General features: G+C 45.2%; 1 protein-coding gene across 4 annotated transcripts in view; it reads left to right on the top strand.

Annotated features, from left to right (window-relative positions):
• The window catches only part of Flt3 (FMS-like tyrosine kinase 3), a 69,749-nt gene that overhangs the window by 44,541 nt on the left and 10,900 nt on the right, over window positions 1-14,308 (top strand). For all 4 annotated transcript variants that reach the window (NM_010229.2, XM_030254130.1, XM_006504805.3 and 1 more), the window contains 7 exons: window positions 837-943; window positions 1,018-1,150; window positions 1,236-1,340; window positions 5,203-5,313; window positions 6,231-6,384; window positions 7,854-7,936; window positions 11,322-11,455. In NM_010229.2, the coding sequence (NP_034359.2) occupies window positions 837-943; window positions 1,018-1,150; window positions 1,236-1,340; window positions 5,203-5,313; window positions 6,231-6,384; window positions 7,854-7,936; window positions 11,322-11,455 (827 nt within the window). The remainder of the gene's footprint in view (window positions 1-836; window positions 944-1,017; window positions 1,151-1,235; window positions 1,341-5,202; window positions 5,314-6,230; window positions 6,385-7,853; window positions 7,937-11,321; window positions 11,456-14,308) is intronic.

Genomic DNA, 14,308 nt, shown 5'->3' with positions numbered 1-14,308 from the left:
GTGTGAAGATTAGCCTCCAGAGGTGCAGGAAAGCAGACTTAGTGATCTGGAATTTCTGTCCTTTTCCATTCTGTCAGTTCCCTTATTTACTTTGAGCCGGCTAGTCTAGATTTTGGAGTTGTGTTTAGAGTCTTTCTAAAATGACACTAACAGTTTAGGGTCACCAGATAGTATTGATTAACTCCAGGGACAAAAGCAAGAGGCTCCTAAGTTCACGTTCAGCCTGGGCTCCATAGTAAGACGCTGTCTCAGAAAAATGCCAAACAAAGCAAGCACGTAAGTCAAAATTGTGGCTTTGGTCTCAGTAGTTAAGAACACAGGCTGCTCTTGCAGAGGACCTGGGTTTAATTCCCAGTACCCACATGGTGGCTCATAGCCATCTGTAGCTTTAGCTCCAGCTCTGGGGGGTGGGGGGGACCTTAACGCCCTCTTCTGGCCTCTGAGGGCTCCAGGCATGTACATGGTACACAAACACACATGCAGGCTAGCAGTCATACACATAACTTCTCTACATGTGTGTGACGAACCTTGATAACAAATACACAGACTTCTTTTTACCTGACACGGGCTCTGTAAAAGGTTTATATGGGCTTTATTCACGTGACATCATGGTCCAGTTTTTAAGATGGGTTCAGAATCGTTTCTGATTTTTCTGGGGACTCATTGTTTACAGAAACAAACCAACTTTCTGTGGGGCACCCAGACAGAACACACAGATTGCTCATAAGGCCTGAAGATGGTGGTTACTTGAACAGGATGTGAGAGACTCTAACAAGAGACTTAAACAGGCCTGCCTGTTTTATCTCGCCCCCGCCTAGTGATTGCTTCTCTTGCAGGCCCCTTCCCTTTCATCCAAGACAACATCTCCTTCTATGCGACCATTGGGCTCTGTCTCCCCTTCATTGTTGTTCTCATTGTGTTGATCTGCCACAAATACAAAAAGGTAAAAACCGGTTGGCGAAGGCTCATCCCTGTCGTGACTCTGCAGCGCTGCTGACCCGCTGTTCATCTCTCAAGCAATTTAGGTACGAGAGTCAGCTGCAGATGATCCAGGTGACTGGCCCCCTGGATAACGAGTACTTCTACGTTGACTTCAGGGACTATGAATATGACCTTAAGTGGGAGTTCCCGAGAGAGAACTTAGAGTTTGGTAAGGATTGACTGTTCAGAGCTTCGGTGGCATTGCCTCTGCCTTGCAAACATTTTTTTAACCCGCACTTACTCCATCTTTACAGGGAAGGTCCTGGGGTCTGGCGCTTTCGGGAGGGTGATGAACGCCACGGCCTATGGCATTAGTAAAACGGGAGTCTCAATTCAGGTGGCGGTGAAGATGCTAAAAGGTACCAAAAGGTGGGGTTATCTCAGCAAAGTCCCTCAGAGAACGAGTCCAGCTGCCTCCCCTCCCCTTCTTCTGCCCTCTGCATTATTCTGTCTGCTAAGCACTGAGGGTTAACGAGAAGCAGGCAGGGGCAGTCGTGAGCAAAGACTGCAAGCAGGGAAGGCAAGCCCCCACCCCTTCCTCTTTCTCATCGTTCAGTTGGTATCAGCTTCTGTGTTACAGTTTGACACAGATTCTGGGTAGAAAACACACCGGGGACTTCTCACTTCCCACTCTGTCCCATCCTCTCCCATCTGGCATCCACCCTCGAGCAGGGCCACCCTCAGCCGATTCTTAACCCAGCGCAGAGGATTGAATCCAGGATTTTGTGAATGCTAGGCAAGTCCTCTACCTCAGAAATACATCCCCAGCCTGTCATTCTATAACACGATGTCTTGCTATATAGGTCAGGCAGGCCTTGAACTCACAACTTCAAGAATGCTGAGATGTATCATCCCCTCGGGACTGATGGCCCATTCTTTTGCTGAGGTGTTCCCTGTAAGGATAAAGGGAGCCCCTCTCTCCAAACACACACACACACACACACACACACACACACACACACTACAGAGAGAGTGACAGAGACAGAGAGAGAGAGACAGAGACAGAGAGAGAGGCAGAGAGAGACAGAGACAGAGAGTCACTGAAGTGCATTGCAGTACGCAGACCAAAAGGAGAAATGGCACACAGGACATCATGGACAGAAATCTCACAGTCACCTCCTAGCCAGGTGACTGATGATGCTATACATCCTGGGTTACAGAAAGAAACGGAAGCTGGAACTGTTAGAGGATAGCTTTAGGATACATACATTTGCCGGGCGGTGGTGGTGCACACCTTTAATCCCAGCACTTGGGAGGCAGAGGCAGGTGGATTTCTGAGTTCGAGGCCAGCCTGGTCTACAGAGTGAGTTTCAGGACAGCCAGGGCTATACTGAGAAACCCTGTCTCAAAAAAACAAAACAAAACAAAACAGGATACATACATTTTCTGTAGATCAAATTCAGGATGTGAAAAGGGATAGACTTTCCCCTCTGATATCTGCAAGGTACAAAACCTTGAAGCAATGTCAGAACACGATCACTTGTTACATCCGGGGAACAGATATGAAGGTTTCTTTTTACACTGTTTTTCTTCACCCGTACATCCTAGTTCCACAGAATAAGGAGTGTCGTCGCTGTGGTATTCCCATATGTATACTTTGGTCCAGTTCACTAGCACCGTTCCCCCTCCCCTCGTCAATTCTCTTCCTGTCGGTCCATTTCTTCTTCTCAAATAGCTCCCCCCTCTACTTCCGTGCCTTTTCCTTTTAATCTCGATCCTACATATGAGAGATGATGCACTGCTTGTCTTCCTGAGTTTGGCTTTTTTACTTAACATCCCAGTGTCTGGTTCCATCCATCTTCCTGCAGATGGCCCATCCCGTTCTTCGCAGCCAAATACACCACTTCCTATGGATCGTATTTCCAACATCCATCCATCCATCTGTGGCAGGCCCCTAGGCTGGTTAGATAGCATGTTGATTGTAATAGTGCCAACATCGACTTCCTGTGTGGAGTTCCTTATGCCTCCACTCGCTCCACGCACTCACCAAGGACCCCCCTCTATAACCCAGCTTCATCTCCTGTACCAATAGCTCTCATAACTGGTTCCCTAAGCCTTGGCTTTGTGTGCCCAAATACTTGTATCTCAGCACTGTTCATCCAGGCTGAAGTCCTCCAACCCTGGCCTCCATCTCTACTCCAGCCTGGTAATTACTGGAACGTTTCAGTGAGACTACACATTCCACACAACCATAGAAACAAGGAAGCGGGTTCCATAGCTGGCTCTCTCTCAGCCTTCCCCAACAGGTTTCCTGCACAGTGTCTGCTGGGCCCATCCTCATCTCTCCGTGGTCTCTGTGGTGGTCCAGTTCTGTCTCTCCTAGAGACTCTTAATGGTAGCTTTTAAAAAGCATCCCACCGATTCTGCTAGGGGCTATGTGCTGAGGTGGGGCATGGCCACGATGCAGAACACCTTCTTGCTTGGCACTGCCCTAAGCATTGACAATGGCTTTCTACTGCTCTGAAAATGGTTCCCACAGGGGCTGGAGAGATGGCTCAGTCAGTGGTTAAGAGCACTGACTGCTCTTCTGAAGGTCCTGAGTTCAAATCCCAGCAACCACATGGTGGCTCACAACCATCTATAATGAGATCTGAATCCCTCTCCTGGTGCGTCTGAAGACAGCTACAGTGTACTCACATATAATAAATAAATAAATCTTAAAAGAAGAAAGAAAAAAGAAAGAAAAGAAAATGGTTCCCACAACTTTGAGCAGTGCAGCCGTGGCTCAGCCTTTCCGCCTCATTCTTAACCTTCTTTCGGTTCCCCAGAGTGCCTCGTTTCCCTGCCCACAGGCTTTGCGCAGGTGAATCCTTCCACCTGCTCTTCCCCTTTTGCTGTAGGAAGCCACTTACCTCTCAAATGTCAGCTTTGAGATCACTTCCTCAGGGACACCTCCTTTCACGCCATGGACAAGATCAAGTCCCTGGGGACCGTGGGTGTTCTAAGTGGTACAAGACATACTCAGCATGCTTGAGGCCCTGAGACAAATTCTAACATTAAAAATATAGTACGTCCTAAGAACACTATGTAGACTTCTCCCAGAATCGGAGACTCTAACACAGTTGCGTTTAGGGATTCAGTTAGGTTCTAAGCCCTCTGAAAGCGGCATGTGGCTTTTCCCGTGCTGTTGTTACTTAATACTGTGTATTCTGCTGCCTCCGCCTGCGGTGGTCTTGTGTGACTCCTTTCGGTTCCCCACTGAGGGAGAACTACAGGGTCCTGCTTTTTCGGGCTGTCTGGTGTCCCCCCTAGAGTTCCCCCACAGGACTTTGACTGTCTCTCTCTCATCTTGTGTGGTCATCCCTCAGTTTCTGCAGGAAGTTGGTTGCACAGTCCCCTTTGCAGACGCCAGGGTCCCAGACGATCAGGTCCCTTCTATAACACAACAGTATGTGCATAGAACCAGGAGTCCCTGGAACAGAGATCCCAAAGAAAGGTGTTACCCTTGTCCCCGAGGCCCCAAAACCCACGGATGCAAGGGTGCCCCAGGCAGCTATGCTAGCCTCAGTGACCAGAGCCCTGGGAGTAACAACCCATGCTTGCATCCTAGCAAGATCGTGGACACAGTTTGCTCCACTGGAGAGATTGCATTGGTTCATGTGTTGTCTTCTTTAACTTTCCCCCATTGAGCACACTTACCAATGGAAGTTTCTAGACCTGAGGAGCAACTTCATGTTGGAGACATCTGTGCTTGCTGAACCTCCTCCTTCTGGTCTTCCTATCAGCTGGATAATCTGATTTTTTTTTAACTAGGAAAATCACGTTCTGTTTATCGTGTTGTCTACCTGCTTTGAGAGCTGGGTGGAAGGACTTTTATTTTTCTCAGGGAAAGTCAAGTAGAAATGTATATTCTTGCTGGGCATGGTGGTGCATAATTTGATCCCAGCTCTCAGGAAGTAGACGTAGGCAGGACTCAGTGAATTCGAGGCCAGCCTAATCTGCAGGGTGAGTTCCAGGCCAGCCAGCGCTATATAGTGAGACCCCGTCTCGAGGAAGGAAGAGATTATACATTCATATAGTTAATATCTATAACTCACGTTTTAAAACGCTGTCTTAAAACACAGAACATTATTGTCTAAATTTATGTGTTATTTTTGTGTCAGTTTTTCTCTTCCAGTTTTGAATGTGTGTAAGTTGTGATCTGAACCAAGGAGAGCCTTGGTTTCTAAAACAGCATACAGTTCCCTGAGGTCAATCCTGTTTCTGCTCCTCCACCAACAGAGAAAGCTGACAGCTGTGAAAAAGAAGCTCTCATGTCGGAGCTCAAAATGATGACCCACCTGGGACACCATGACAACATCGTGAATCTGCTGGGGGCATGCACACTGTCAGGTAATGTCTACACATCTGCATATCGAAGCCCTGTTCCACACTACTGCAGCCCAAGGGAGCGAGGCCTGTGCTCTTTCCTCAGCCCCAGTTTGTAGACGATGGGTCTGTTTCTTCCTTCCAGCCCCATGCTCCCAGAAATAAGACTCAGACTCAAAATATATTTACAAATACCTTGACCATAGAGCTAGGCTCTCCTTTGACTAGATAAAAACTTAATATAACCCATTTATTCTAATCTACATTCTGCCACCTGTGCTCGGGTGCCATGAGCCTGTCTCGTCTCGTTTTGTCACGTCTTCCTGGGTGAATCTCCCAAGCCTGGCTCTATCCCAGAATCCTTTCTGTCTCCCAGATGTCCTACCTCTTATTTCATTCCTAAACCATAGGCCATCAGACTTATATGGGCATAAGCTATTCTCTTCACACCAGTTCAAGTGGAATTAGACGGTGTCCCCTCTGCAGAGCACATGACCCCGTCTTTCCCCTACTCTATCTGTCACAGAGTCCTAACCGCCTGAGAGAAAGCGGCCACCCTGCACATTCATGTTGTGGGGTCTGAGCTCCTCCCTAGACTGTGAAGCTGGCCTAAATGCAGTAGTGACATCAGCTTCAGAACTCAGCACACACATACTGATATGTTGATGATGGTGAGGTCAGACGTTTAGAACTGGAGAGAAAGGCTAGAAGACAGATTCTTGTATACAGTGCTGAGATCGAGTGTAGTCTAATGTACGAGCTCATTTAAAGCACCTTCTGAGGGCAAGGAGAGCAGGAAAGGCCCAGGTCCTGTTGCGCTACAGTGTGATTTTGGAGGAAAGACCTGACCTGTGTCTAAACCTGTAACTACAATTGTAACTGTTTCAGGGCCAGTGTCTGCAGTCTGTCTAACCTTGTAACTACAATTGTAACTGTTTCAGGGCCAGTGTACTTGATTTTTGAATATTGTTGCTATGGTGACCTCCTCAACTACCTAAGAAGTAAAAGAGAGAAGTTTCACAGGACATGGACAGAGATTTTTAAGGAACATAATTTCAGTTTTTACCCTACTTTCCAGGCACATTCAAATTCCAGGTAAGAGCTCCATCAGAGGTTTATGGCTGTAAACCCCGGGACAGACAGAATGACCACTGCACACACCTACCTGCAACCCCACCCGGGCAACATTCGGAGTTGCTGTGTGTGGCCTGAGACCTAAGGCAGCTATTTGTTTATGCTGGGAATTTCTGTCCCATTATTTCTTATTTTACTTAATAAAGTTTCAATTACCCACCAGAAGACATGGTTCAAAGATCCTAAATAGAAAAGTCCAGAAATAAACAATCCTTAAGTTTTAAGTACCTTTACAAACAGCTTATTAATTAACATTATACTATCTTATCATTGGTTATTATTGTTCGTGTGTTACTATGCCCAATTTATTTGTACTTTACTTACTATTATATTTCATTTATTATTTATTATTGTGTGAGTTTGTAGTGCTAGGGGGCAAACCCAGGGCTTTATGAATGCTTGACGCATCCTCCCTCTCTGAGCTACATCCCTAGTCTGCCATGCATGCTCTAGAGGAACTATCCTAACACAGACGTGCGTAGCCAATAATTAGATCCTTTGGTTCATTTTTGGTCACTGGGCTATTAAATAAACTAAAAGCATTAAGCCTTTTTTCAAAGGGAAGGGGAGTTGAAAACTGGGATAAACTCTTATGGTGGGAAATACTGAGTCCTGACCTATTTGTAGTGGTGCTGGCCTCTCTTTGATGCGCTTGAAAAGGTAATCTGGCCAGACAGTGGTGGTGGTGGCATGGCGCACGCCTTTAGTCCTAGCACTTGGGAGGCAGAGACAGATCTCTGTGAGTTCAAGGCCAGCCTGGTCTACTGAGAGTTCCAGAGCAGCCAGGGATAGACAGAGAAACCCTGTCTCTAAAAACCAGACCAAAACAAAACAAAAACAAACAAACGAAAGAAAGAAAGAAAGAAAGAAAGAAACAACAAGCAAAAGGAAAGACAGAATCTGTTGCAGCTATTTGCTTATCCCTCAGAGGAGGGGAACGTGGTTCACAGATGCTGGCTTGAAAAGATGGCGCTGGAAGTGTACACCTTCCCACGAGGCAGAAACCTACACATCAAACACATTGATGAAAAGAATATCAAAACTCTAAATTTGTAAGCTCTGTGTTGCATGAACTCTGAAAGGTGAAATGGCCTGTGTCTGGAGCAGCAGGATGCCCTGTAAATTGGTTCCTCTCTTTATAAACTTGAGGACATAGTAATCATTTACTGCCCCAGTTTCTGTTTTATGTACCCAGCTTACAGCGTGACAGTGACTGAATGGCAGCTCTTATCCAGGTTGGCTCGGCAAATCCCAACACACAGATGTTTTTAATGTACACGGGGTACCGTTGACAAGCCAGCATCGTGCTTTCTGTTTAAAAGCCCATTTGTAACTGAAATCTGTTCCTCTGATGAATTGTCCTTTTTGTAATAAAGTGTCTGCTCAGAGGAACAATGTAAATAACAAAGGAACAAATTTATTTTTAATAGCATGCCTGGTTCACGAGAAGTTCAGTTACACCCGCCCTTGGATCAGCTCTCAGGGTTCAATGGGAATTTAATTCATTCTGAAGGTAATGTTTTACTTTTCATTGGTATTTTACACTCACTGAAATGAATCCAAGAGTCCCATGCCAGCTATTTTTAAACTTTTTTAAAAAATTATGAGTGTATGTGTGTATGTGCATACACGTGTGCATGCATGGTGTGTATATGTGTGTGCTGTGTGTATGTGTGTGTTTTATGTGTATATGTTTATGTGTGCTGTGTGTGTATGTGTGCATGCTATATATACATATACATACATGTATATATATGTATATATATGTATTGTATGCATGTATGTGTGCTGTGAATGTTTGTATTTGTGTACATGTGTGTGTGGTATGTGTGTGTATGTGTGTCGAGTGTGTGTATATATATATGATGAATGTGTATGTAAGGTTTGTGTTTATGTGTATATGTGTTTTTGTGTAGGGTGTGTGTTTATATGTATGTATGTGTGTATATGTTTGTATGTGTGTATATGTGTGGAGGATATGTGTATGTAAGTATGTGTGTGTGTTTGTGTATAGAGTATGTGTTTATGTGTATGCGTGTGTTGTATGTGTGTATGTGTGTGTTTATGTGTATGTGTGTATATATGTGTGGAATATGTGTATGTATGTGTGTGTTTGTGTGTAGGGTATGTATGTATGTATGTTTATGTGTATGTGTGTGGTATGTATATATGTATATGTGTATGTTTGTAGGTGTATATATGTATGTGTGATATGTGTATGTATGTGTGTGTTTGTATGTGTGTATATGTGTGTGATATGTATATGATGTGTGTGTATTTGTATGTGTGTGGTGTATATATATATGTATATATGTTTGTGATATGTGTATGTATGTGTGTGTTTGTATATTGTGATGTTTAAAGATATATATGTATATATGTATACGTGTGTGTCTGTGTGTGTGGTGTCTATATATATATATTTATTTATATGTATATGTGTGTGTTTGTATGTGTGTGATATGTGTACATATGTATGAATGTGTGTGGTATATATATGTATGTGTGTATATATATATGTGTGTGTGTGTGTGTGTGTGTGTTTGTATGTGTGTGGGGTATAAGTATATATGTGTGTATGTGTTTGTATGTGTATGAAGTATATATATGTACATGTGTGTATTTGTATATGTATGGTATATGTGTGTGTATATATGTGTGTGTGTGTGTGTGTGTGTGTGTGTGTGTGTGTGTTTGTATGTGTATATGTGTGTGTGCTTGTGTGTGGGCATGATCGTGCCGTGGCACCCATGGAGGTCAACTAGTAAGAGCTAGTACCAGGGCTCAGTACCAGGGTGTCAGCCTGATGGTAGCTTTTCTCCAGTGAGCCATGGCAGCAGAGTGGAAGCAGTGTGTCTTTGCTCTGGTCAAAGGCAGACTCTGTCAGTGCACACTTTCTCGGAAAGTCAAAAGCTGATAGTTGTGAACTCTGTGTCCATGGTCAACAACAGGCACCTGAACTGTTTTGTTTGTTCAGAATATTCTTTATAAAGTCATAAGCTAATTGGAGCCAGCTTGTACCTGGTAAGACTGTGAGCTCTAGAATCAGAGTTTGGTTATGTTCCAACTCTTTTCCTTTCGAAACAGTTGGCTCCAGACGAGAGTCCCCACTTCTCACTTATAAAATTGGTCCAATTCTACTTTCCTCATAGGACTGTTAGGAGGCATACACAGAAGGTTGTGAAGTATAAAGTACAGTCCATGAAATGTGGTAGACAGTTGGTCAGTCTTTGCTTTTTTCTACTGACAGATTTACCTAGCATGAAGGGAAGGAGGGATAATGTTTGGGAGTTTTGCTTACCCTCTCTGTCTGTGCACCACCTGGGTGCAGTGCCCTTGGAGACCCAGAAGAGGGCACTCGATGCTCTGAGACTGGAATTGTGAGCCACCATATGAGTTCAGGGAACAGAACCCAGGTCCTCTGGGAGAGCAGCCAGTGCTCTTGAATCACTGAATCCCAAGAAGGATTCATAATTAGTATTCCTTGTCTTAGCTCAGATGGCTTTAACAGATTATTAAAGACTGGGTATCATAAGCTACAGTATTTCTCACAGTTTCAGAGGCTACTGCTTTCAAAACTGAGGTGCGGAGACACTTGCTTCTCACATGCACATGGTGATCTTTCTGGGTCCTCAGGCCTCACACAGAGGCAAGAGTACACGCTTTCTTCTCTTTAAAAAACTTTAAAAAAAAAGTATTTAGTGTGTGTCTTGTGGGGGAGCAACTTACAGGAATCCATTCTCTCCTTCCACCATGTGGGTTCCAGGGATTAAACTCAGGTCTTTCGCCTCTGTAGAAACACCTTTACCTGACAAGCCATCTTGCCCATTCTCCTCTTCCTATTTTATAGAGTTCATGGTCCCATTTTTATAACCTGGCCACTTCACAAACACCCTACTCCTGATACCATTGCTTGAGAGTTCGTTTGCCTGTATGTGTGTATGCATGTATGTATACACGTATGTATGTATGTATGTATGTATGTATGTATGTATGTATGTATGTACGCACGCATATATGTATGCATGCATGCATGCATGTATGTATGTATATGTGTATACATGCATGTATGTACATATGTATGTGCACTGTATGTGCCTGGTACCTTTGGAGGCCAAAAGATAGAGTCACATTCTCTGGAGCTAGCATTGTTACAGACAGTTGTGAGCCATCATATGGGTGCTGGGAACCAAGCCTGGGTTCTCTGTAAGATCATCCAGTGTTCTTAGCTATGGAGCCGTCTCTCCAGCCCCTGGGGATTTGAACAGGGCTTCATTCCAGAAAACAGAATGAGTGTTCAAGTAGACTAAGAGGAGACAGGTTTATAGAGACAAAAAAATGACTAAGGGCAGGAAAAAAAGGGAGGCAGAGATCAGGACAGGAATGACTGTGCACAACTTTAACCCAAGCATCCAGGCGGCAGAGTGTTAGTCTGTGAGTTCAAGGTCAGCTAAGTCTACATAGTACATTTCGGGACAGCCAGGGCCACATGTTGCTCATGAGGACAGGCTGATCATTCCAATCATTTCCCCGGGTTTGGAGTCAGGAAATGGACAAGGTGGCTAGTAGCTTAGCACCAGGCTCCCCAGGAGAAGCTCTTCTGTAAGGTTTGAAGCAGAGGCCATTCCATCTTCATGCCCAGGAACCTGGCCTGCGCAGAAGGTTTGATGGTTGCTTCGGATTTCTCCGAAGGTCAAATAATCCTTTCTCTTTGTATGGCGGACCTTTTGTCTGGGTGACGCCATTCGATTTGGTCTATTGAGTCTAGAGCAGGAGATCAGATCAAACGCCTCTTATAAATATCTCCACACTGAGGTCGCCTTAGCTGCCTCTCACAGAGGTCTGATAGGGTACTGCCTAGTGTCTGGGGAAAGTGACAAGTGGACGTCTTTTTACAGATGAGATTGAATATGAAAACCAGAAGAGGCTGGCAGAAGAAGAGGAGGAAGATTTGAACGTGCTGACGTTTGAAGACCTCCTTTGCTTTGCGTACCAAGTGGCCAAAGGCATGGAATTCCTGGAGTTCAAGTCGGTAAGTACCTTTTAAAGAGAAAACCGACAGAAGGCGCAAACACAGAGCCGCAGAAAGGAATGCATGCGTGCAGCTTTGAATGAGCCGTGTGTCTACGTTTGTTCCATGGTCATTTTAACATGCCTCCCTTGCTGTCTGCCCTGCTTCCCCTAATTCTTTTCATACCTGCAGCACGAAGGCCCAGAGTCGCTGGTTAGAGCCAACGTCCCGTGGGATGTCTAGGGAAGTCCCAGAAAAGCCATACTGAAAGAAGCACAGTATCACAGTATCGTCATCCCTGCCAATACAGGGATTCATTCGGGTTGTTCCCTGCAGTCGGGGGCATGAGCAGAGGCCCAAAGTTCACCAGCTCTGCCACCCCAGCCAGCCAGCCTGAACAGATTCAGCCTAGGCTAGCCACAGCGCTGTGGAACCTGTCTCTTCTCAGTGGCTGGCCCTGTATTCACAAGTGCTGCAGCAGGAAGACTGCGGGACCCACCCCAAACCATGACCTCCTCGTGCTGCGCTAGGCAATGCTGCTTCTCCACCCGCTGTCCCCTGTCATTCCACACTATAAGCCACCAAAGCCTCAAATCTTTATGTCTGCTGAAGTAACATGGTAGTAAACAGATTAGCGGGGGGGGGGGGGGGGGAGACAACATCTTTAGCTGTGTACGCACCTACACAAACTATTGAAACACAAGGAAGGGCTAGGTTGGTGTATCTTACTAAGTTTCTCCATAGGAAAAGATGTCTGTGTTTCAGAGGGGTAGTATGTTAATTAGGGCTCCCTAAAGAAACAGAACTGATAGAATTAAAAATAATACATATATATGTATTATTTTTAATTATAAAGTTATATATAGGGCTGGAGAGATGGCTCAGTAGTTAAGAGCACTGACTGCTCTTCCAGAGGTCCTGAGTTCAATTCTCAGCAACCACACGGTGGGTCACAACCATCTGTAATGGGATCTGATGACCACTTCTGCTGTTTCAAGAGAGCAACAGAGTACTCATATAAAATAAATAAATAAGTAAAAATTTAAAAAGTTATATATATAAGTATATATACATATAAAATTATATATTGTTTTACTCTCTATGTAAAAATATTTTATGCACAGACATACACACATACACACACGCATATATGGGGGATTTGTTAGAGCGGCTTACAGGCAGCAGTTCATGTAATCCAACAAGGTGCACGAGACTGGATGTCTCAGAAATCCCCATCTGGAGTCCCGGGGAAGTCTTAGAAAGCAGGTGGTCCTGGGTCTACATTGGGATCCTGAAGAAGTCAGTGAGAAAGCAACCACAGCAGCAGAGCAGATGGACTTGCCAGTAAGAGTGAAGGCAAGCAGGCAAAATGCAAACGCTTCCTCCTTCATACCCTCTATGGCTGCCACCAGAAGGCGTGGCCCAGGTGTTAGGCAGGTCTTCTGACCTCAGAATCCAGAAATTCTCTGTCCCCCGTGCTGCCGAGCCGCAATGACCAGTTTAGATAATCCAGCACAGTTTGTTCATGTTCTCTAATTACAGCAGGCCTTTTTATTTTTACTCTTAGGTGTGTTATGACATGGACTTTTGAAGAGCATCCAGTTTTTTTTTTTTAAGATTTATTTATTATTATATCTAAGTACACTGTAACTGTCTTCAGACGCACCAGAAGAGGGCATCAGATCTCATGGATGAGATGTGAGCCACCATGTGGTTGTTGGGATTTGAACTCAGGATCTTTGGAAGAGCAGTCAGTGCTCTTAACCACTGAACCATCTCTCCAGCCCCGGGCATCCAGTTTTTAGACGGTTTGTCTTCACTGCAGCCTTCTGCTCCAATCATGCCAAGCACTGTGCTCTTCCCCACTCTGTGACTGTGTCACACATTTGTGTGGCTCCATGCGACACTGTGCTGGGGCAGAAAACCAATGAGGATGTGACTTCAGGGCCCACAGGTTTTATGTTTCTAGGAGAAAGACAAGCAGACCTATACATCAGATCAGTGTCTTGTGATTGATACTGTCACTAAAGTTAGCATGGCTACCCCAAGGAAAAAGGGGTGAGGAACAGGCAAGAGAGCAAGAGAGCCTCCCTCGGATGGAATCCAGAGGGAGAGGGACTAGTCAAAGCCAGTCCAGGCTGGGCAGCCTTCTTGCTGGTCAGAAGGAGCCTTCCCAGAGCAGCTGGGAAGAATACGGGCAGGGCAGGTAGTCAGGAGGACATGATGGGGATGGGGACAGACATCTAGGAGATGCCACATGAAGAAAGCCAGACTTGGAGAAGGAGGGCAGGAGTCACGGCACAGACATTCCTGTTTTTATAGGCTTTGTTCTTTTAAAGGCTGAGGAGAGCGTAGTGGACCCCCATGGACACCATGTGCTCTCTTACAGAGTTCATTCCCTTCAGAGACTCTGGGCTCTACTCTCATGTACTCCTCGAAACTCATCGTTATCTTCTGTCTGTCTGTCTGCCCCCTGTACCCTGTATGTGCATGTGAAAGCAAGTGTGTGTGTGTGTGTGTGTGTGTGTGTGTGTGTGTGTGTGTGTGTGTATGAGAATGTGGGGCCCATGTACCGTAGTGTGTGTGCAGAAGTCAGAGGACAAACTGTGGGAGTTAATTCTTCCACTGTGGGACCCAGGAATCGAACTCAGGACATCAGGGTTACATGGTTAATGCGTTTTCTCACTGAGCTATCATCTCTTTGGTCCCCCCAAACTCACTTCTTCTGAATGCTTTCTTCAATCTTAATCTATTTATTCATTTAGAGACACGACCTCTATGTGTAGTCCAGGCTGGCCTCAAACTTAGAAATCCTCCTGCCTCAGCCTCTCCAGTGCTGCGATTATGGATCTGCACCACTAGGCCTGTCAGATA

This window comes from Mus musculus, chromosome 5 (assembly GCF_000001635.26).
Source record: "Mus musculus strain C57BL/6J chromosome 5, GRCm38.p6 C57BL/6J".
Classification (NCBI taxonomy): Eukaryota; Metazoa; Chordata; class Mammalia; order Rodentia; family Muridae; genus Mus; species Mus musculus.
This window is presented reverse-complemented; position numbering and strand designations above follow the sequence as displayed.